Consider the following 25,413-nt stretch of genomic DNA (forward strand, 5'->3'; position numbering starts at 1 on the left):
GACCCAATGTATGATGAGGAGGAAGGGTTTGAAGAGAAAGGGGATGAAGTTGAACCTGAAGGGGAAATTGAAACACTAGAGGGGGAAGTTGCATTAACACCCTTGTGGAACTATGTGACCAAACTTGAAGGGGGAAAGGGTGGTGGAAGCTACAAATTTTTGTGCCCTCATGGTTGTCATGGAGGAAAACCATTTAGTGGTTCATATACCCATGTGAGGAGGCATCTTTGTGGGGTGATGGGTAGTGATGATAAAAAGGGTGTTGTGGGGATACAAATTTGCCCAAACATTTCATCTGAACAAAGAAGAAAATACATCCAAATAGAGGAGGCACAACAAAAAAGCAAGAAACAAAAAATTCATTCTGAATCAAGTGCAACCTCTAGATTTGGTAGCTCATCTCCTCATGGTACTTCTGGAAGCTCTGGAGGTAAAAGAACAATAGGGGATTTCCTTAATGTTGCTAGGAGGGATGATGTGGATGGAAAGATAGTCTGACTTCTTTGTGCTTGCAGTGTACCATTCAATGTGCTTCGCTCTCCCTATTGGCATGAAATGGTAAAGGCCATCAATGAAGCCCCAAAAGGATACAAGTCCCCCAACTATGAGAAAGCTAGAACAGTGTTATTAGAAAGAAAAAGCAAAGGCTCAAAGAGCTTTCACACGTTTTACAAATGAGTGGGTAGATTGTGGGGTATCCATTGTATCAGATGGGTGGACAAATATTAGAAACCAACATTTGATCAATGTTATTGGGGTTTCTGCTAGTGGTGCAATATTTATTACATGTCATGACTCCTCATCCATCAGTGCATCTTCACAAAACATTGCAGATCTCCTATTGCAATCAATCAAAGATGTTGGTCCAAATAATGTGGTTCAAGTGATCACAGATAATGCAGCAAATTGTAAGGCAGCAGGAAAAATTATTGAGCATACTCATCCACACATCTTTTCGTCTGGGTGTCTGGTTCACACGTTGAACCTTTTGATGCATGATATTGTGAAGCATAAAGAATGTGGGTGGATTAATGAGCTTTACAGGGGAGGGAAGCAACTCATTAAATTCATCACAAGGCATACAAGGGTAAACTACTTCTATGGCACTTACTCCAAGTTGTAGTTGCTTAAACTTGCAAAGACAAGATTTTCCAATTATTACCTCACCTTTAGGCAACTACTGAAGGTGAGACGAGCTTTAACTAATATGGTGTGTGCTGAAACATGGGATGAAATTAACACTGATAGAGATGGTGCTAATGCAGCCAAGGACACTATTCTTGACATGTACTTTTGGTCACAGGTTAAATATGTTTTGCAATTCACCAAACCAATTTATTACATGATCAAGTTTGGAGATTCAGATCGACCAATAATTGGGGAGGTGTATGAGCAAATGGATAGCATGTTGGGGCAGATTAAAGACATTGTTGAGCCTAGAGATATCACCTTGTACAATTATATTCGTGCAGAGGTGGAAAATCGATGGGAAATGCTAAATGTTCCATTGCATGCATTAGCATATGTTTTGACACCTAAATACTATCATCCATCATGGCTTTCAACACCAGCACCTAGGGGGGAAGCAGGAGAAAACCACACCAAGATCAAGAGGTTCACAAAAAATATATGATTGCATTGAGTAAATTAATCCCTGATGAGGAGGAGGCTGCCATGGTACGGAGACAGTTGAGCAACTATACGCTTAACACTGGTCCATTTGGGAGCATGCATGCAATTAGAGATCAAGAGACTTGTTCTTCTCTTGAGTGGTGGAACATGCATGGAGGGGCTACTCCACTTCTACAAACTTTGGCATTGTGGGTGATATCACAGGTGGTAAACACTTCTTTTGCAAAGAGGTGTTGGAGCTCTTATTCTTTCATCCACAATGTTAAAAGGAACAGGTTGAGTTTAGACTGGGCAGAGAGCTTGGTTTATGTTCATTACAACTTGCGATTGTTGTCCCATTACTGTGATGATGCAAAGACTAATAAAGACCTTAAGATTTGGGACAAGAATCCAAAGGAGCCCAATTTGGAGGATGGAGTGTTGCGATTAGAGCAATTAGAGGATGCTCTTATCCAGGTATGTCCATTGTGGTATGAATTTTCCTTATAAAGCATTTCTCTAATTCATGTTTTTAATTTTTTTTGTTAACTAGTGTTTTTTTTTGTATGAATTTTTTGAGCGATTCCAGGATGATGATGATCGTGTTGAGATGCCACCCCCATCTAGTCCCTTGGTTCCTAGGTTCCATGGTTCAACACCAACAGCAGGGGGTTCGTCTTCATCAGTTTCAGTGCCACTGCCACAACTTCCACAGGCACCATCTTCTTCATTGCCACCACGTGGAGGCCCGCCGCCACGTTCTCTTTGTGGTGGAAGGAGGAGAGATTAGTAGATATATTCACAATTTACTACTTTTGTCATAGATTAATCATTAGACTTGTAGGCTTGTGAATTTGAACCTTTTTTGTCTTGGCGATGACCAAGTGATATATTTTGTAAACATTATTATTTGAATTTTGGACATGACAAATGTTGATAGTTGCTCACTTGCTAGATAAATCATAATATGCTCTATGTTTTATGTTTTATAATATGCTTAAATGTTTTATGTTTTATAATATGCTTAAAAATTTGATGTATGTTTATAATTGCTAGAATATAGATGGTTGATGTACATAGTACATACTAGTAACGACAATGGAATCATGGATGCCATATCTATCTTGATTTATGCAAAAACATGTATGTTTTCATGTCTTCTACAGCTAATTTGGTATTTGGGATGTTTGTTTTGAGTATAAATGCAAAAAAATATAAATATATATATATAGCAGACGCTTCGCTTCCTAGATTTTTGGAAAATGACATTTCAGAGTCCCCACTTCCAAAAAACGTCCATGTTTCGTCCCCGCTTCGTGCAACATTGGTATCAACTTTATTTTGTTGGCAAACCCACGGGGGCTTCACTCAATGAACCTCTGACATATCACGTGCGTTCGTGGCATATTAAACAATACCCTTAATTTGACTACACATTGGAAAATACCTCTAAAAATCACATTATTTAACCCCCTACGAATACAAACCCAATACACCTTCCCAATTTAAAAAACCCTTACTTTTACTAGATATTGTAGGTATCCATTTTTTCATTAACAATTTTTTATACCCCTTTATATTTTTTCATTAACTTTGAGCTCCATTTTTATACCTGCCAATATAAAAACCCTTTACCCCCTATATATACCCCAATATATTATGTCATTATTTCCTCAATATATATCCCCCAATATGAATGCACGTGATATGGTATTGCTTCCCGAGTGAAGCCCCCGTGGGCAAACCAAACATTCTGCCACAAACTTCTAAATATCAGATTTAAGGCCATTGCAAAAAAAATCCTTCTTGACCCTGTGGTAAGTTTTTAAAAATCCTGAGTGCCCTCCTAAGGGGGAAGTGTGTAATTCCAAAAGAATCTTTTGCTTGAGTTGGGAATTCTTACAAAGATATAAGTGATCTTTGTACCATAATGAATCATTTTCCAACTAAATGTATCAGATGTATTGGGATCTTGCTGCAAATTTTGAATGAGTGTCCATACCTCTTCATCATTCTTCCATTCATCCCTTGCTTCGATTATCCAATCAAGTTTGATAATAGAAATGGCACAAATAAATGCTTCCACATCCTCATCCCTTCTTGAGAGTGCATCTGCAACAAAAATTTTCTTCCTTTTCTTGTAGATGATTTCAAAGTCATAACCCATTATCTTTGTGACTCATTTTTGTTACTCTTCTGAAGATAATCTTTGTTCCAAAAAGTATTTAAGACTATCATGATTTGTTTTTACCTTGAAGTGTCTTCCCATTAAGTAAGGTCTCCATTGCTTTAGTGCATGTAGTATTGCCAACATTTCCTTCTCGTAAATACTTTCCTTTAGTTTGTGTAAATACTTTCCTTTGATTGGACGACTTTCAAAAAGCAATGGGTCTTCCTTCTTGCATTAAAACAACACCAATTCCAATTCTTGAGGCATCACATTCCACAATAAAGGTTTTTGTGAACTTTGGCATAGCTAAGACGGTGCTTCGCACATTACCTCTTTAAGATGTTCAAAGGCCTTAGTTGCTTATGGAGTCCAAGAAAATGCATCTTCCTTCAGTAATGTTGTTAGAGGTGCTGCTATTCTCCCATAATTCTTAACAAACTTGCGATAATACCCTATCAACCCAAGAAATCCTCAAAGATTCTTTATGGTAATGGAGATTTTCCATTCTTCAATGACTTTAATTTTGATAGGGTCTACCTTAACACCCTCATGAGATACAATATAACCCAAATATTCCACCTCATGTACTCCAAAGAAACATTTGGAGGTTTTTGCATATAATTGTTTCTCCTCCAATAGTTTGAGCACCCTATCAACATGTTGAACATGATCCTTCCAAGACTTGTTGTAGATTAGTATATCATCAAAAAATACTAACACAAATTTTCTAAGGAAGGGTTTGAAAATGGAATTCATCAAACCTTGAAATGTGGAAGGTGCATTAGTAAGGCCAAAAGGCATGACCAAAAATTCATAATGACCCTCATGAGTTCTGAATGTTGTTTTCGAAATGTCTTCAGTCTTCATTCTAATTTGATGATATCCTGAACGAAGATCTAGCTTGGTGAAGTAAATTGCTCCATGTAATTCATCCAACAATTCATCAATGACAGGAATGGGAAATTTATCTTTAATAGTGAGCTTGTTGAGCTCCCTATAATCCAAACACATACGCCATGATCCATCCTTCTTGTGCACCAATACTACTAGAGTAGAGAAAGAACTTTGATTAGGTTGAATTATACCAACCTCTAGCATTTTTTGCAACGATACATTCAATTTCACTCTTTTGGGCATAGGGATATCTGTAAGGTCTAATGTTTGGAGAAACACTTCCTGGAATCAAATGAATAGCATGATCATGATCACGAATAGATGGGGGGCCTTTGGAAGTCTCAAATACCTTGGAATGGTTGTCCAAGGCCTTTTAGAGATCTGGAGAAATAGATAATTTCGATGTTTGAACCTCTAGCGAGCATAATTGTGCAATTATGCCCCGTTGTTCTTTCTTCAGAAGCTTTGTCATGCTATTAGAGCTGATTATATTTCTTGGTTTCCCTGCGATAATCCTTAATTCAACTTATTTTCCTTCCCAAAAATAATTCAAGAAATGTTCTTAAAATTAAAAGATACCATCGCCAAAGATTGTAACCATTGGAATCCTAGTACAACATCAACACCACCTATTGGAATGGAAAGCATCGGACTATTCAATACATATTCCGCCATGGTTAGCTTGATATTATGGCACTTTCCGGAGAAATTTATAGTTCCTCCATTTCCAACCATCACTTGACACTTTGGTTCTGGATATAGGAAGCAATTCAATTCCTTAGCTATCTTACAATGAATAAAATTATGGGTACTACCTGAATCAATTAGTATTATTACATTTTTTTTCTTGATATGTCATTCTATCTTGAGAGTTTGAGGAGTGGTAATTCCTGCCAATGCATTACAAAATATAGTCGGATTCATTTCTTCTTTCTCTGGGGTTGGTTGCTAGTGTATATCCTCCTCTTTTGATGTTTCTTGTTCATTTTCTTCCTTCTCTTCACAATCCATGTAGAATAATTTATTTTCAGCACACTTATAACCTTTAGTGTATTTGCTATCATAATTGTAACAAAGCCCTTTTGCTATTTTTTCCTCCAATTGTTGTGGCGTCAACCTTGTAGGTTGTGGAAGGTTAGGAGCAACAACACTTCCATCTTTATAGTTGTGAGTGGTAGACTTCCTTGTTGCCATAATTTTGCTTTCAACTTTTCTTGCCACCCTGAATTCCTTCTCCAATGAATCAAGTTCCCAAAGGCAAACCTCATGTTGGATGTTATCCTTCAAAGTCCCTATGAAGACATCAATCCTATGCTCCTCTGGAATATCAGTTACCCTGATATTCAATTTTTGGAAGTCCTCAATGTGCTCCGCCATTGAACCCTTTTGTTTGATATTTATCAATTGGCTAAAGAAGGTGTTGCTCTTTATATCCTCATAATGTGTTATTATTTCCTTCGTAAAAATTGGCCAAGTGACAAGTGGTTTATGATAACAAATCCATCGATACCATACAAACTGATTGGGTTCTAAATATAAATATGCAATGCGTACCTTTTGTGTGTGTTGCACATCATGGAGATCAAAATATTGTTCCATCTGTAGTATCCATGTTACCAGATCCTTGCCATCAAACTTTCTCATATCAATCTTTGGAATGTGGTGGGTCTTAAACCCAACGTTGGAGTCTCTAAAATCAGAATTCATGTCCCTTTTGTTCTCCTCATGAGTTTCATGGAATACCTTTTGGCCATTATGAAGCATTTCCTGTAATAACTTTGTCAAACATTCCTTCAAACCTTCCATGTCTTCTTTTAAACCATTCATGTTGCCTTTCATTTCTGTTTTGGAACCATCCAGGTCGCATTTTAAGCCATCCATGTCCCAATTTAGTTCATCTTTGGTTTCTCTTTGCGAGAGAGAAATTTTTTGCAGTTGGTACCATAATTTTGATATATCATGTTGCAATTCTTCCTCATCATGAGTCATAGTAGATCTGTCTGAGGGCTTAATGACTGTAGAATTCTTTTGTTTAGGAGACATTTTAGAACCAAATACTAATATCTATGGTTCAATATGCCCTTTGAATCACTTCAAACTGATTTTTCAAACAAAAGTTATGCAAAATTTAAAAAAATACACACCTTTTTCTTGCTTTTAGGAGCTCAATATTGAAGTTGTTGTATCTCTGTAATTTTGGATCTCCGAGGTTTGAAATTTCGTCTTGTGGTAGCCCTCTAAGTCTCTCTTTCCAACTCCACAAGTCAGACCGAGATTGGATTCTTCAATAAAGAGTTATGCCCAATCTCCCACAATGACTTGATTATAGACTGGTTCACTAGAGCTAACTTGTATAGAGTGCCACGTGTCACTGTTTTGACCTTTGACCCTAAAAATGATACACGAAAAACTACATTCTGTTCACCTTCGGTCACTTTTTTTACGAAATTCAATTCTGATGCTCGAAGAGAAAGCTATGACGATTTTCCCTAGGTCACCTGTTTGAGATGGTTTATGGAGCCTGCAAAAACCCTAACTTCCTCGGATCATATCTCCAAAAATATAGTGAACCAAGATCTGAAATTCGTACACGAAGTTCACTAATATTTTGGCTCCACGTGGTTGCAATTTCAACTTTTGAAGCCTCATAGAAAAAAAGTTATAGAAAAAAAGCCAAGATTGTCTGTTTGAAGAAGTGAAACCCTAGAATCCAAAGCTCTGATACCAAATGTTACGCAACCAGCTCACAAAATTGAAGAAAAGATATATCGACGACTTGAAAAATAGTCTCTTCATGGGAGCAACCTCCTTTACATTACATAAATGAACAATTCTTGGATTATACAAATGATAAGACCTCCTTGGTATATATAGGAGTCTAAGGGGTCACAATATAATCAAAACCTACATAACTATAATAATGTAAGGGCACAACAATAACAATAATGGGCTTCTATTTGGAACAACGATAACAACATGGGAGATACATAGGCACAACAATAACAATAGGGGGCTACATTAACAATAACAATAAGGGGAATACACTAGTATTATAGGGACCTAATAAATTTATTTTTTGACAGATGTTGATCTCTCATTATTCAGTGTAAGAAGCAATTGGCCTTTGAGTTTGACATGAAGGATCTTGGCTTGACGCATTATTATTTGGGACTGAAAGTATGGCAGAAGCCTCTTGAGATTTTCCTTGTTCATGGAAAGTATGTTATTGGGATCCTTCAGAAGTTTGGCATGACGGATTGTAAATCCATGGAAACTCCCATAGTGACTAATTTGAAGAAGCCGAGAGACTCTAAATCCAATTTGGTAGATCCATCCATGTATCGGCAGTTGATTGACATGTTGATATATTTGGTTAATACCAGGTCAGACATTTGCTTTGCAGTGAACACATTGAGCCAGTTCCAGGTTGAATTGAAACATGAGGCATTGGATTGCAGCAAAGCACATTTTGAGATATCTACGTGGTACTCTAAACTATGGTTTGAGATATATATCAAAGAGTGATGTGCAAGAACAGAGATATACAAATTTTGATTGGGCAAGGAGTGCAAATGAAAGGAAGAGTACTTCGAGAGTCTGTTTCAGTTTGGGCTCCACTGTGATATCATGGATGAGTGGGAAGCATAAATTTGTCGCACTCAGGCTTCAGCATTGCAAAAGCTAAATATATCGCAACCAATGAAGATTGTACTAAAATAGTGTGGCTTTCTAAGTTGTTTACAAGATTGTTCGACCAAGAGCTGGAACCAACCGTGATATATTGTGACAATCAAAGTTGTGTGAAGCTTTCAAAGAATCCTATTTTCCATGGCTGGTCGAAGCACATCAAAATCAAGTACCACTACATCCATGACATGGTACAACAGAGAGCAGTAAGGCTAAATACATCTCCATTGATGAGTCGACAATTGATATTTTAACAAAGCCTTTGTCCAAGAGCAGTTCATAAACTTCAAGGACAAGCTAGGGCTTGTGGAGATTGCCCCTCTAATTGAGAGGGAGTGTTGATATGATAACATCATGTGTGAAAATTTGGATCCCCAAATTTCTACTGTAGCAACTGATTATGTTTCTTCTATTTGTTAATTATTGAACAAAATTATTTACTGTTTCCTACAGTAAACACTGAAACTAATACACTGTAGCCTTCACCATTTAAAATAAAATGCGAAAACAAGAAATTGAACAAGAAAGAAATACACAACACATCTACTTAGTTATTTTTTGACAAATGTCCCTGGAAAAACCTAGTGTGGGAAAACCGGTGCAACAGCTGAGGGTTTTATTATTATGCAATAGTAATTTCTGAATACAATCTCTGGATGTCTTCCTGGCTATCCAATATAGAGAATATCACTGACAGAGAGATAAGTGAGATTACCTCACACTATCACTGGAGATATGACTAATCCAGCCACTGAATGAACGACCCATGGTTGCCTCTGTGCAGTCACTCATCAGCCCAGTGTCACAGCCTCTAGGGACTGCATCACCCCTTTTGCTGATCGTTTTTTTGCCTGGGAAATTCAATTTTCACCTCTCGGTCTCACAACCCAGCTTATGGCCTCTGAAATCGAATCCTCGAGCAAATTTTGGGATCTCCTCAAGGCTCTGTGTTGCCTCTATGTGGCCATGCATCAGCTTCTTCTGGCTTTGCACTGCCTCTCTCAGATCTCTCTCTGCCTCCTCTATTGAGTATTCCCGAATCAGGAGAAATCTCCAACCGGAACTATCCCTGCCCCTCACTGCAAAATCTCACTTCGAATTTCTCACCGGTAACTGCTCTGCTTCAAAAATTCAATATTCTGAACTCTACTCAATGTGTTCTCCAAGTGCCCCTCAAGCCTCTTCTTATATCTTTCTGTTAGACAACCAACGGCCCAGATTAACTTCTAATCAATGGCTTAGATCATTTTCGCTTGATCCTCGTCTTCTTCTAGAAGTTTCGCCCACAGTTAGATTAATACCCTTTAATTATTTTGATTTCCTAAGTTTAGACTTAGGGTCCCATTAAAAATAATTAATTATTTTAATAAAACTGTCTCCGGGTGGAATTTACCAAAATGATTTATAGGTATTGGAGAATGCTTTTGTCTAAGCCTCCCTACAAATTTTGAGACTTAGATCACATCCGATGCTACCAAAAATCAACATCATGGACAATCATTCTCCCTGTGTCAAAGATGTTGACCAGTTGGGGAATATGGTCCTAGAAGCCCAGGATCACTTAGTTGAGTGTGTGGCTTTCAGCATTAGGCTCAGTCTCTCCAGATTGGATGAGTAACTCATTTAGCATCGGTCCAAGTTGCTCATGTAGGGTGTGGCCTTTGGAGTTTCACCACGAGTCAAAGCGATTGACCAGATTGGTGAACCAAGACTAGTCTACGTCAGGAGTACCGACCAAGATTATAGGTCAATGGTACCGACTAGAGTTATGATGACTAGTTGATGCTAAATGTTATGCCATGTGTCAGGAGTACCGACCAAGATTATGGGTCAGTGGTACCAACCAATTGTGGCAACTAGTTGATGCTAATCTCAGAGATGCTGACAATTTACCTTATGTCAAAGATGCTGACAAGGTTGATGATGATTTGTTATAACCTTTTCATAAAGAAAATTTTCAACTTGAGAACATCTAAGACAGTGATTATGAATACCTCCCTAGTTAAGAGGGAGTGTTGAATTTTGTAACTATGGTCGGTCTTCATAATGTATATTATGGCCCTTGATTTATTTTATTGATAATTGTAAAGCATGTTCTTCATGCTAGAGTCAAAAGAAAATTTTAATTTTGAGTTATGTCCTTATGAACTTTTAAAAGAGAAAAAAATTAAATTTTTGGCTCCAAAAATAGTCAAGTCAAACTCCCTCCAAGTCAAGTCGACCTAGGCAAAAGACACACCCATTTAGCCTAGAAGAGCACTATATAAAGACAGTTTGACCTCCTCAAGGCAGCAATTCGGTCTCTCTCAAGAAAGAATCTTCTGGGCATCCAAGAAAAGGACAAGAAAGAAAAGGAGGATGAAAAAGAAGGATGAATTAATCTCTTTCTCTCTCTTTCTAGCTCATGAGTGTGGAGGATCTCTCTCTCTCTCTAGTTCACATCTTTTTCTGGGCAGTTGCAGTTATAGGGCTGAAATTTTCTAAGCAATTGCAAGGCCAAATTTTGAGTTTCTGGGCATTTACTGCGAGGCCGAAATCCAGCCTAGGGAAAATCAGAAGGAAGAGTTGTTGGATCAAATTGGAGGCTTGACTTGGAGGGTGTTGACCAAGTTTGACCATAGATTTGTTGAAGTTCAGTTTGACCTAATTGTTGACTAGAGGTCTAGGTGTATCTCTTGTTGAAAAGAAGAATTTCTCTATTGTTGGTTTTTTCCCCTTAGTGGGTTTTCCCGGGGCAAATCTTGTGCTCTCTTTGTACATTGTGATCTCTACTATCCTATTGTTTTTATATGGTTGAATTTTTGAAGTATAATTGCTTAATGATATATTGGAAAAATTAAAAGAAGATTAACATCATTAGAAGTAATTATCAGTGTTTAGAAATATTGTGCTTGTATCTATTGCACTTGAAAAATCAACATTTTTAACTTATCTCATAAATTTAGTCAAATTTCAAGTGTTGACACTTGTTAGATGCAAAATTAGATTTCACATCCAACGAGCACCAACTCTTCATACTTTTGAGTAGACCCAGAACAACAAAAAATGAAAGTACATGAAAAAAATGTGTTTCTTGAAAGAAACACAAGTTTTCATGTATTTTCATTTTTTTCTTACTGTGTGTCTACTCAAAAGTATGAAAAAAGAAACATGTTTTTTCATGTATTTTCATTTTTTCTTTATCTAGGTCTACTCAAAAGTGCGAAGAGTGGGTTCTCCTTAAATGCAGAATCTAATTCCGCATCCAAGGAGTGCCCACACATGAAATTTGAGTAAACCTATAAAGAGATAAGTCAAAAAGACAATTAAAAAATAGTTTTATTTCTTTTCCTTTAAAAAATCATCACTCTTATTTTATTATTTTCACTACTATTTTATTATTATCCCTAGGAGCCTCATTTTATACGTCAAAATTCCCTAATGAATAGGATTGCTAATATGCTTATTGGAAGACAAAAGGGCCTCCCATACAGCCTAAAATCTTCAGACTTTCCAGGTCCTGGCTTGAAAACATGATTAAAAAAGTAGTTTTCTTCTTTTCCCTCCAAAAATATTCACCCTGGGGATGACATCATCATCTTGAATCCTATTGGTTCTTTTAAAGTTTATTTTGTTAGCATGTTTTTCATTTTAAAGTCCATTTTTAATCTCAAAATCTCTTAATGATGGGGCTGGTTTCTTGTAACAAGCTATACAAGTTGAATAATAGCACATAGGGGGCTCTGTGGTGAGAATGGGTTGGCAATTGAGGAAACAAATTCGATTTTATGACTCCAAGAAGATTTATTCTGATCTACATTGGAATCATATCTTGTCGCTTGTTCTGAATGCTCAGTGGATCTCATCCAATCAAGAAGAAAGATGGATTCATATAATGCACAGTGTTTGGTCTCTTCCCCTCAACTACAGACTACATGTCTTTGTTTGCTTAGTTATCTATCAAAGGCTACCTTCTAAGGCCTACTTGGCCAAGTGTGGACTCATAGATGGCCTTTGTTTAGTATGTGGTCATTCTAAGATTGTCAAGTACATTCTTTGGGACTGCAAGTTAGCCAAGAGTTGTTGGAAGTATGTCCAAGATCAACATTCAGCATCATTTCAAGAGCAAATTCATTAGTGAGCAACCCTGTTTTCTGCTTTCTCGAGGATTTGGTGTTTCCTTCAAATAACTACATTGTTCACTATCTGGCAGTTAGGATACTACATGTGTTTTCCGACAACTCATGCTACGCAGTGCTTTCTGTGTTCTCCAAGATTTGACATTGCCCTCAAATCACTACATTGTTCATTATTTGGCAGTTATGATGCAAAGTATGTTTTTTCCGATGAGATCAAATTGGTTTCAATCTTTTCTGCCATATTGGTTACAGGAGGTGTGTATGCAATTTCTAGCTGAAGGTTACCTATTGATTAAGGATGCTAAATAATTAGATGCTCCTGCCCATTCTCATTTATTTCTGCACAGTGGAGGAAAAGGGTACGATAGAGTTGTGTATAATGTATATACCATTCTTCCTTAATTTTCACTTCCGTAAATATTTATTTGTTAATATAAGAAGTATTTCCAAAAAGAAATAATAAGACACATAGCATATGCTGAATCTGCAAACAATATGCTTGCTATGAACGACAATGTAAACCGTTCCAGATCTAAGATCTTTGATTTTAAATGCCTCACAAAACAAAGATGACACAACTACATAAGTTGACGAAAAGAAAATTCTACAAGTTTGAACACATTTAACTTGTGCAGAAAGATGTTTATTAAGGAAACTCACAATGGCTCCCCTTGCAAAATACCGTCCAAATTGAAGCCAATAGACCTGCAGTACGAGATAAAAACAGTCACTGAGCCACCGATAATTGCGAAATAAATCTTTTAAATCTACTAGTGCATACAAATAGAAGTTCACAGTTCACTAAAGGTAAAATACCTAAAATCATGATTAAGTTGCTGTCACAGCCATAAAGAAAGCAATGCATCTTTTAGTTATCAGCTTAAAAAAAACTACAGAAATTGGGATTATGATGGAAAAACTATAGCAGATGGTTAGCAGATATCATAAATATACAGATCAATTAATACAGCGTATTATTACTTCAAGTCAAAGCATTGAGTACAAGGAGGCAAGCCAAAATCCACTCACTAAAAATTGAAGTTTAATAAGGTTTTTATCATCATAATAATCTTGAACCCACTTATCCTTTCCTAAATCTATTATGGTTTTCTCTAATAAGTTTTTTATGATCACAATAAACCGTTATATTGAATGATTTGAGTTGGTAAGTTTTTGTCAAAGTCCTAGTCAAACTCTTAACTCTGGCCTCAACAAGCATTCACCAGGCCAAGTTCTTCAACATTGACATAAACACCAATAGTTCTTTTGACTGTAATTGAGGATTCATAAAACTTAAATGTCAAATTTAGCTATTAAATATTATTAATTATGCCTAGAATCACTTAATGAAGGTGGTATTCATCTTCTTATAGGCCAGATAAATCCTTCCTTACCATGTTTAACACATTCTCAGATTTATCATTCATATGAACCCTATTATCCAGTATGAAGGACAGATAGGAAAGGATGCAATATTGACCAAAGCAGAAACATTCCATTCAGTAACAGAGCTGTGACTTTCCTAAGGCAGGCTTCATGCACTGTGCACCAAGACGGTTTCTATGAATCCAGGAAGAAAGCAGTCACTGCATGGAACAGCATGTGGGGAGAACTTCACTAATAGCTATTATAATTCCATTCTTTGTACTAGGAGAGACATGCTTGTTTTTAAATTTATTGTACATCAACAATTGTCGAAGGCATAAACACCAGTGCATCTTTCCCTTCACGAAGCGACTTTTATCCAAGACTAGTCAGCAATCCATAGTTGAGCGCCTTTCCCAAAAATGCTCCACATATTGGGGAACATAAAAGTGTACCTTGCATCCAAATACATTCAAGTATAGAGCTTCTCATCTACATATGGTATCACAGTAGCCCAACGCACCTCCATACTGGCTATACATCAGGATGGAAGCCTAATCTCGACTCACGGCACTATCGCAATGTTCAATAGCTCCACGAATGCAGCTTATCCTCATTCTTCAACACTTTGGAGCCGCTCGTACAAATTATAAACAAAAATTACCAACTAGTTTACATGCTCTGATAAGGTAATTCTAGTTAAATATGTGACAAAACATGAAGTTCCCTTCAATGCACACCAGCAATTTATGACTATCATAGACACTAAACCATAGTATTAAAAACCAACCCAGTTTGAACAAGAACCAGTCAAACCGGCCAGTTGGATAGGTCCAGAGGTCAAACCAGCCACAAACTGGACCGGTGGACCAATTTGTACCAGTTTGGTATCAAACTGGCCAGCCATGCAAAAAAACCTAGCTCCTAAACCCTAGACCTAAAAAAAGGCCAAACTTAACTCTAGCAATGCTGGCAATCAACAGTAATGTTAAATTCTTAAAATGAAAATATGACATTTCCTTTATCTTCCTTTATATTTCCTTCAAATTTCCTTTATCTTCCTTTATATTTTCTTTTTTCTTTTTATCTTTCATTTTCTCCCTTTATCTTCTTTTATGTTTCCTTGATATTTCTTTTACCTTGATTTTATCTTTCCTTGACATTTCCTTTGTCTTCCTTTACCTTTCCTTTTTATCCAGAAATTTTTAGCATTATCATTGATTGTTTCAGGATGTTTGGGAGTGGTTCCATTCTTATTGGACTTCATATGGAGAAGGTAGGATTTCATATCCCACTCAAAGATCAGCAGAGTTAACAGTTTTCAAGATTTTACAATTGGTAGGATTGCAACATTTTCATTGAATTCTATCAAGTTTGAGTGTATGGGATTGGAATTTAATCAAGAGCACGAAGCCCTTTATGTACCTTCATGTTGGTGGTAATGATTGTTGAACTCCTCTAATCTAGCCTTAACAAAAACATACCCATCACTCATGTTGATGTTTTGGGTAGTGTCAAGAGTATTCTTACATGGGGGACAAGTGGGCTAAGAGATGGGGCTTTGCACCCATAGACCCATGGTATTCTAATGACCCATGGTATTGCACCTTTTGAAAAAGTATAAGTACAAGGGTGAGTGATTCATTCTTATGGTTGGCAAGAGATCATCTTGTGGAGGACAAGGCCAAGTACGCCTCGAACCCCTTGAGGGTCGAGAGGGCTTGTGGAAGGTGGTCAGAAAGAGAGCATCTTGTGGAAGAGAAGGTCGAGTAGGCCTCAAACCTATGGAGGGCCAAAAGGGCCTATTGTTGGAAAATCATAAAGGCAGAAAGTTTTTCTTATCTTGATAGTTACTTGTGATATTTAGTTATCTTCTTTTAGCTCTTCTTCAATTTCTTTATGTCTTATTTTATCTTCTTATCATCAAGTAATTACCAAAACATAAACATGAAGATCAAGGACACAGGATGTAGGCTCTCAAATAAGGCAAAACCCCTCTTCTAGGGGAAAACCCAAAAATATCTTCTCTTCTTCGAAAACCAAATCAAATGAGACAACCAAGACCTTTAGACCAAGACAAAGACTTTCCTCCATCCACCAAGCCAGCCTCTCATGAAGATAAGTCAAACTTCCAAAATCAAGTCAAGAAAAGCATCTTAAATCAAGTCAGCTAGGGTCTTGGCCCTTTCTTCCACCTCTGCAATTTCGGTCTGTTCACTCATGCATCTTCGATTTTGTAAAACTTCATATTACTCGCACATGTGGCAGAAAGATATATATTTTTGGTTTATTTTTATTAGACAAGTATCTCCTTTCTTTCACTATAACTCCTTCTCCTTTTAGGCTCTTCGCATTCACTTTTTCACTAAGAAGTTGCAGATCAAATTCCACTTGACTTCCTCCCAAACTAGGTCGAGTTCATTGCTATATATAGTGGTTTGAAGTTCCTCTATTAGGCCGACATGAAGAATGACTAGAATTTTGACACAAAATATTTTTCTTCTTTGATACAATGAGCCCAAGAAGGGTCTAGATCATAATGATAAGGACTATGACTCATGACATACACCCTAGAAGCACTCAATGGGTGCTTTGACCTAAAACAAAATAAACAAAGCATGAAACCCATGCTTATAGAATACTTTTTCTCTTATGATCATTTTTCTTTTCTTTCTTTTGACAAATACATTACTCAAATAAAATTATGAAGACCGATACTAGTTACATTTCTCAACACTCCCTCTTAACTAGGGAGGCATTCATAATTTTTCAACCGGTACAAGTTTGACCTCAATTTGAAATGTTCCAAGAAGAGTTCAACAACATAAGCAATGCTAGGGATACCCTAACTGCTAAGGTATCCAACACATCAAAGATCCAAGTGTCAATGACACCTTTTCAAGGATCCATCAAATTAAGGATCCAAGTGTCATTTCCAAGACACTAGTACAAGGATCTAAGAAATTGTCAGGGACTAAGGTGTCATCTAGGCAACATGCCACTATAGGTACCATCAGGCTACAACCTTGGTATCAATATAGATACCATCCAGGCTTCTATGCCCTAACACCAACCCTTAGGGATCCAGGTATCTCGATTCTCAACAAGGTCAAACACAACAATGGAGCTCCACATGACCAAGATACCCTCCCACACCGAGATCCAAACATCATCAAGGCCAAACAACAACTGAGATCTCAATACTAACCAAGCCAAGATGTCCTCCCGAGTACCATCATACAGGCAGTTTTATGGTACTCATCTCTCCCTCTCAACCAAAATAGAGATATCCATCAATCCAAGTATGCTTCTTAATTATTCAAAACTTCTCAGGGAGATATCCACACATCAGTTACCTCTTCAACTATTAGAACATCCAACAACTTCACAATTAACACTGGAGATCTAACTCGTTCTCACTGAACTCAGTCTACCAACCAACCTTGTAGTCAAATTGATGAAGACTTCCACTTAACTGAAGCTCCAACACTATGCATGAACTTTGATGATTATTCCCATAAACTGGAAATTAACTCACCACAACAAAAGTCTATCTTATGAGTTCGCACAAACTGGGAGAAGGGCAAATAAAGGTCTTCACTAGCTAAGGCACAAGTCAGAAGACCTTGCTCGCTACATTTTCAACACTCCCTCTTAGCGAGGAAGTTACTTATGGAAGAACCTCTTCCACCTAGATCTATCTTCAACATTGACACGTTATCCGATGTTGCAGTTGCTCCCTCTGAAGTAGAAGACTTCCTTGCTTTCTCCTATGGAATCTGATTTGAAGACCTGTTCTTTCCAACCATGCTATGTGAGTCTATCACCTCAGTCATAGGTTCCATGTACACCATGTATCTCTGTGGCTACTTACTCTGACGGAAGGTGGTATTGGGAGATTCAACTCTCTCTTGACCCCGTAAACAAGTCTTCTACTCACTTGGCTCGAACTCTCCCTATACTAGGAGTCCACTTACTGAGTGGTTGCCTTCACTCACCCAAGGCCCTAGCTCCTCATCATCTTGTTGGTCGGCCCAACTACCAACTAGCTGGGACTCAAACTGAGATATTGGCTGAGGCACCATCCTAAGTAGCTTCTTCTTAGGTAATCTAACTCACCCTTGCTTTAACGACTCCCTTAGAGCTCTGCTCTCCTCAACCATCACTTCTCTACTCTGCGCACTTCCTTCCTTGTTGCTCAAGGTTGTGCCTATCTCTACCTAGAACTTGTAGAGATTCTTCATCATCACACTTATCTACTTCACACATCTAGAAGCTAAGTGCTTGAGGTAAGTCTTACCTTTGTTGAAGATGACATCATAACCCTTGTCCTCAAGGGTAACTACTTAAACAAGTTTATGCTTTAGTCCTTAAACATAGAGGGCATCTCTGAGATAGAGAGGATTACCTGACTCCCTCTTAAAACTAACAATACCAACTCCTCTAGTTGCATACATTCCATCATCTCCTAGCTCAATCTAAAACTGCATGTCCTTCTCCTACAAGTGGCTGAAATTCCTCTTGTTCCCAGTCATGTGGAAGGATGCTCCTGAATCAATATAGCATACACTGTTGTTTGTTGATCTTACCATACAAGCTATCAATGAGAAATCTTTCTCGAATTGGACAGAAAATGCATCTACCTCTGTTGATGCAGCTACATGATCCTCACTGGACTCCTTCTTCCAAGTATAACACTTAGTGGCATAATGTTTGAACTCATGGCAATGGAAGCACTTGCTCTTGCTCATGTCCTTCTTCTTCTTCTTGCCCCTCTAACTGGACTCAACCTCTCCTTGGCCCTTCTTTCCCTTGGCTCTGCTACCTTTGATTGCCAGAGCAAAGTTCTCCTCATCCTTTGTCTTTGCTAATCTACCATCTCTCATCCCTCTTCGGGTTTCTTCTTGAATGTAGTAACCCCATAACCTTTCCCAACTAGGAAAAATTTCTTTGCCATTCACTGCATCATGGACACTATACTAAGACTTATGGAGTCCCAAAAGCAGAAGGCTCACAAGGTCTTTTTCTGCTACTGTTTCTCCCACACCACCTAGCTCATCCCGAATCTGAGTGAACTTTGAAAGATATGTGATGATGGGATCTTCTTTGCTCATCTAAATACTTCTCAACTTTCTTTGAGAGTAAGCTTCCTGACATCATTGAAACCCTAATACAGATCTAATATGCCTTAAAAATATCATATGTTGTCTTCTTCTCAAGGAGATGAGGAATAATATGGTCCTTGATCCAGTCAAGAATAATCCTCCTCGCCTTGATGTCATTCTTGTTATGTTGGGCCAACTGTTGGGGATCTTGAGGTGAAACTATTTGATTCTTCACAATTTGTATCACCCCATTATCTTCCAACACAACATATATCGCTCCTTCCATTCACAAAAATTCGAGGCTCCGTTTAAACTATGATCTGACCTTATCCCTAGGAACGACATACTACTATCCAAAGGAATTTCTCTGCTCTACTCTTCAAACTCTTGCGCTAGCCTTCCTGACTGATCTGTGCTCTACCCTAACTGATCAACTTGGTGTTGGCCTTTATACTGATCTTTGCGCTTATACCATGTTAAATTTCCACGAAACTCTGCAACTACTTAGATGAATAACTGAAAACTAAAACTAGTTTACTTTCACCAAGATACAAAGTTTCTTAACAATTCATATGCAGCGGAATAAAAACACAGAGATAAAAACACATCAGACAAATTGACACACTTTTCTCAAGAAACCCAATAGGGAAAACCTGCTTGCTTGATGTGGCTATTTTATTGATTATCTTGGAGCAATTAAATCTATTACAAAGCACTTTGTCTCTCTTGAGAAATCGTTTTGCTTCTCACACAAATCTCAGCTAATACAATTGATCTTGGCCTTCCTTTATTAGAACTTGATATTGGTTCCTGCACACAATTAATCCTTTTGATGCCTCCTTGACTTGCTTTGCAAACTCTATTATCTTGCCTCAATTATGCTCCTCCTTGGCCTCGTTATCCCTTGCATTGAACTCTTATTTCCTAGCACACTTCCAGACTCTTGTGAAAATTTCAAGTATGAAATCCTATTGCAGCAACTGGAAATTATTTTTCTAATTGTTAATTAATTTAACAATTTATTTGTTATGGAAAATATCGAATAAATCACACTGTAACCTTCACAAATAAAAATGCGGAAAACAATAACGCTAGAAACTGAGAAATGCTAGCACATACACATAAAAATCGACATAGTTATTTTTGGAAAAAATGTCCCCGGAAAAACCCAACTTGGGAAAACTAGTGCAGTAGCTGAGGGTTTTATATTATTAAGCATCGGTGAATTTATCTAAGTACAATTTGGATGTCGGATATTGGAAATCCTGCAGAGAAAATACTGGAAAAAATAGCTTGAGGGAAATTACCCTCACTCCGAGCAATCTCGGCCTTTATACTGATCTCTGCTCTGATACCATGTTAAATTTCCACAAAACTTTGCAACTACTTAGATGAATAACTGAAAACTGAAACTAGTTTACTTTCACCAAGATACAGACTTTCTTAACAATTCATATGCAACGAAATAAAAACACGGATAAAAACACATCAGACAAATTGACACTCCCACAACCTATTCCAGTCTGGCAACTTCTCTTTGGCAATGATCCCCTTAATGAAGAGCTTCCATTCCTCGGTGAAACCTTTCAAAGCAACCCTCACCATATCAGAATCTGAAATAGTCACACCAATGGCAGCAAGCTCATCTTTGACTTGAGACAATCTCGTCAGATACGAAGTCACTCCTTCACCCTGTATCATCTTGGTGGACTTCAACTTATCCTCCAATACCAATACCCGGTTCTCATTCTTATTCTGGAACAAATTCTGAAGAGCCATCCACATCTCATGTGCAGTGTTCTTCCCAGACAAATGAGGTATTAGAGGACCCTTCACACCATTAAGGATGATCAATCTCGCCGTTGTATACAATTCCTCGTACACTTCCAGCTCCTTAGGGTCGGTTGGCTTATTGATCTCTTTCTCGGCGAACTCCCAGTTCTTATTGACCTGCAATACCAACTTGATCCTTTCCAACCTGTCCTCATACCAGAGACCAACTTGTAACTTCGACATTGTAGTGAGCCCTTCACCTACAATGTGACCAACTCCCTCTTAAGTTATACTTCGTTGTGCACTCTTTTGATTCACCGTCTCTGAAAGTAGCTCAAACATGCTCTAATACCATGTTGAATTTCCACAACCCTAGTGTCTAGGATAGAATCTTAAATCTCTGACGCTACCAAACCAAGAATCTCAACAAAGCTACTTTGAACAGCAGAACAATATAATGCAATAAATCAATCACATGCACAATAGGAACAATAACAACAATATATGCAACCTAGTTTGTTATATTATCAACATATAATACAATAGTCTAGGGCTCCCATACAAGGGATAATGGCCCTCAAATATCCATGCGTACAAGAATACAAGATATAATGGCAATCTCATTGCTCTAGTGCAAAATCACAGCCTCCATGTCTTGGCTCGTCCTGTCAGTCCTTCTCTTTCGATCTGCTCTCTAGGTGCCCCTTAGTTCATCAAGAAACAACACATAGAGACTCCAGGAGGGTTGCCACCTATCACTGTTGCATGACACTTTTGCTACAATGAACACGGGTTGATCCAATCTTCTCCTCTAGGCTAGCCAATACCTGAGCTGTCCAACTGCCTCTGCTAGTTGTTACTTCCGTCTTGTTGTCGCCCGGATTATACAGGCACCACGATAACGCTCAGGACGGGGGTTGTCACTCTTATCCCACCCACTCCATTCTAGATGTCTCCCAACAGCGGGCTATGGGGGGTAGTCCCTATGGAATGAGGTGAAGGAAAGTAAGTTGAGAAATCAACTTATTTGGGAGACACGGATGAGTGGCCTAGCCACTTGGTTGGAATTAAGCAAGATTATGATTAAATTAGATTTTCTATTATGAGACCAGTGCCTTAATGGAGTCACAAATTATTGCTTCTTATGAATTGAAACCATATGATTGGATGGACACCCGCTACTTGAATGATTAACTAACCTAATATGATGTGCAAATTTCAACAATATACCAAGATACTCAAGATGTCAAGATGTCAAATGCCAATAGTATTCAATCAAGATGTTGATCACAGATTTATGACAATGTGTCTCAGCAATAAATATTCAGAAAATTTAGACTTGATCAATGTTATAAAAGCAGTAAGAAAATGTTAAACCAACAATGCTTATGCTCGCCCAAGATCACAAGAATATACCAACTTAGAAAATATGTATGTTAGCTTTCTCAAGATATCTTTCAATAAAATTTCAAAATTGAAGTATAATTTGAAGTAGTAAGTTAATCCACAGATAAACAAATAGTGATGTCGCACCAATACCTAAAAATGCTTAAAAATAGTAAAAATTGCCAAACTTGAGAAAAATCAATTTTTAAGATTTTCTTAGGACTTGAATAAGAAAATTTCAGATCTGATATATTTATTTTAGCAGTGAAACAGTGACAGATCAACAATATTAAATTGCCAAAAATAGATAACCAATATTTCCAGAAATGGCAAAATACACTAAAACTTGAAAATTTCCAATTTGAGGGCTTTAGGAGAGTTTGATTCGGCAATTTTTAGAACTGATAATTTTGACAACAATATATTAATGACAGATCAGCAAACTGAAAATACTACAGATAAACCCCACAATGTCTAAAAATAGTAAGTTTGCCAAAAAAAAATTATGTGATTCAAAAATGTTCAGATCTGATTTTTTACAGTTATGCAGAAATTTCCAGCAAGCTAAAATGTCAGATCTAGGTCAAATTAGAGATGTCCAGTGGCAAAAAATTGTGAAAACAAAGATTTTGCAATTCTAAACAATTTTGACCATATAGAAGTGATTTTAGGGACTAATTATTTGTGATTTAACTATTGTAATGAAACTGAAGCAAAATAAGGGTTTGGAGATCAAACCTTAGGCCCAAAGCCTTGAAGATCCCACCGTTGAAAATCGTTGAAATTTTGGGATTACCTCGCTGCTTACTAGATATGAATTTTGAGACCTTAATCCTGCAAAACCGCCAAGTATTTAGCCTTAAAACTTCATCTTAGAGTTTCGGGTCAATTTTGGGGCAAAAGAGGCCAAGAATTGGAGAACAAGGCTAAGGAATGCCAATTTGTAGGGATAAAAGGGCTGAAACGATAGATCAAGGGTTGAAATGGCAATAGGAGGCAAAATATTGAAAATCTGTGTCTTGAAAATTTACAGATCTGAATTTTGCCATCAAATCTTCAGTAAATGGCCCTGCAAAATTGTCTAGAGACTAGATCTTGTGAAAATTCCTAGATCTAACAATCTCATGAATCCTACTGCAACCAGCTGACTCTATTTCACCTAGATTGTAAATTACATTACAAGCTTATTTCAAATTTCTTCATGAAACATTGAAGTAAATTACTAAAGAAGCCTACACCAAATTAATTATGATTCTGAAACATAGAAACTGAGCAAAGAAAATAGGAACACATAGGACACAATTATTTTTCGATAATTGTCCCCAGAAAAACCCAATGCGAAAAAACCAATGCAGCAGCTCTGAGGGTTTATTATTATTAAGCAGTAGCAAATTCTGAATACATCATTGAATACCTCACAAGGTTCTTCAATTACAGAGAGAAATATTGGCAAAAGCTTTGTGAGTTTTACCTCACACAATCACTAAGAAATCCTGGCTGATCCAGCCCCAAACTGACTGCACCCCGCTTTTCTGGTTGCCTCTGTGTTGCCTCTGCGTAGTGTCTGTGTCAACCCAGCGTCAAACTCTCTGGGTGTTGCGTCACTTCTCTAGCTGGTCGATCTGTTGCCCAAGAGATTCGATTTCTACCTCCTGATCGCACACCCTAGTTTCTGGCTTCTGAAAATCGAATTCCTCTGCAGATTTTGGACTCCTCTCTCCCCCTCTACGCTACTTCTGCGTGGCATTTCTGGCCCTCCACCAGCCTCTGCGTCAAGGCTTCTGGATCACTCACTGCCTCTCTTTGCTGATGTATCTTCGGCTGAGAATCTCTCTCTCTGGAAGCTGCTATCCCTACCCCTCAACTGCAAAAGATCTCCTCAATTGATTTTTCCTCCTGAGAACTTCTCACTTCAGAAAATCGATTTTCTCAATCTCTCTATGTTTTCCAAATGACCCTCAAGCCCCTTCTTATATCTTCCTGTTGGACAACCAATGGCATAGATTAAAACATAATAAAAGGTTCATATCATTTTGGCTTGATTTATGGCTTTTTTTTGAAGTTTCACCCCTGATTAGATTAATACCGATTAATATTTTAGTTTTCCTAAGTTTAGACTTAGGAACCCCATTAAAAATATTAATTATTTTAATAAAATCAATTCTGTTTGGAATTTCCCAAAATGCTTTCCGGGTTCTTTGGAATACCTATGCCCAAGCCTCTCTGCAAAATTTGAGGCTTAGAGCACATCTAATGCTACCCCAAATCAACATTCCTCCTTAGCGAGGAATGTGCTCTAGCAATACACCGTTGCTGCATACTGCTTTGACTCTAAAGCATCGTCCTCTGCGCTACTGATGTCTGACATGTTGTCCACCAACTACTGCGTTGTTGCTGCTACTGTAATGTTGCCTTTAACACTGCCACTACGAATGCTACATTTGTACTACAACTCCCTCTAAAACGCTGCATCTGCTATGCTGCTAGCACTGCCACTGCTAACACTACATCTGTATTGTAACTCAATTGATGAGAGAAGCAACTGAAAACACACAAAACTGGACAAGTATCTAGTGGATACACCTCGATGCTCAAATCCTGACTGTTGCTTGTTCCACGCTTTCTTCTGAAGCCACTGCATTGCTGAAGCTCTGCACTGTGTCTCCTTGCACTGCTGCTTCTCTGCTCTATGTTGCTTTGGCGCTACTAACCACTACATCTGTAGAATCAACACTCCATGGCACCAACTGAAACTCCGCCATCCCGCTACTCCTGATCATGGACTCCCGTAGCAAGGTGATGATCGAAGAGGTGGGCTCTTCAAGAATCCTGCCCATCTGTAGCTCTATCGAACTACAGTTCTATATCAGCCCGCCTCCCTCCTGGAGCTATCTTGGCTGCCATGGCGAACTCCTTCAGTTCAATTTTTGCAGCTGCAACCTTAGGATCATGCTTCTCATCCTTGTCCATTTTCTTCAAAGGACACTAGGATGCATAGTGGCCCATCTCGCCACATCTGAAGCACTTCACCTTGGAGACGTCCTTCTTTCATCTCTGTTGCGCTTGATGTCCCTTCGATGCAAGGGCTGCATTATCCACCTCCTCTACTTTGGGTTTCAACCCACTACTATTGTTGCTCCCGTCAAGTTTGACCTTGAGCAAGATTCTCCTTAGCTCTTCTTGTTTCAGAGCTGCCCACATCTCGTCTCAATTTTGCAATGTTGCTCTGCCCAAGATACTCTGAACAAATCTTTGTCACTCATCCAAGACGGAATTTAGAGCCAGTCTCACTAACTTCGAATCT

At 38.0% G+C, this 25,413-nt stretch overlaps 1 protein-coding gene across 2 annotated transcripts in view; it reads right to left on the reverse strand.

The window, feature by feature from the left end:
- Window positions 1–25,413, reverse strand: part of FDC2 (2Fe-2S ferredoxin-like superfamily protein) — a 267,848-nt gene that overhangs the window by 61,835 nt on the left and 180,600 nt on the right. For both annotated transcript variants that reach the window (XM_089456047.1, XM_089456046.1), the window contains one exon: window positions 13,141–13,185. In XM_089456047.1, the coding sequence (XP_089312173.1) occupies window positions 13,141–13,185 (45 nt within the window). The remainder of the gene's footprint in view (window positions 1–13,140; window positions 13,186–25,413) is intronic.

Source organism: Pinus tabuliformis, chromosome 7, assembly GCF_031772625.1.
Source record: "Pinus tabuliformis cultivar Carrire ecotype Pingquan chromosome 7, CPIR1, whole genome shotgun sequence".
Taxonomy (NCBI): Eukaryota; Viridiplantae; Streptophyta; class Pinopsida; order Pinales; family Pinaceae; genus Pinus; species Pinus tabuliformis.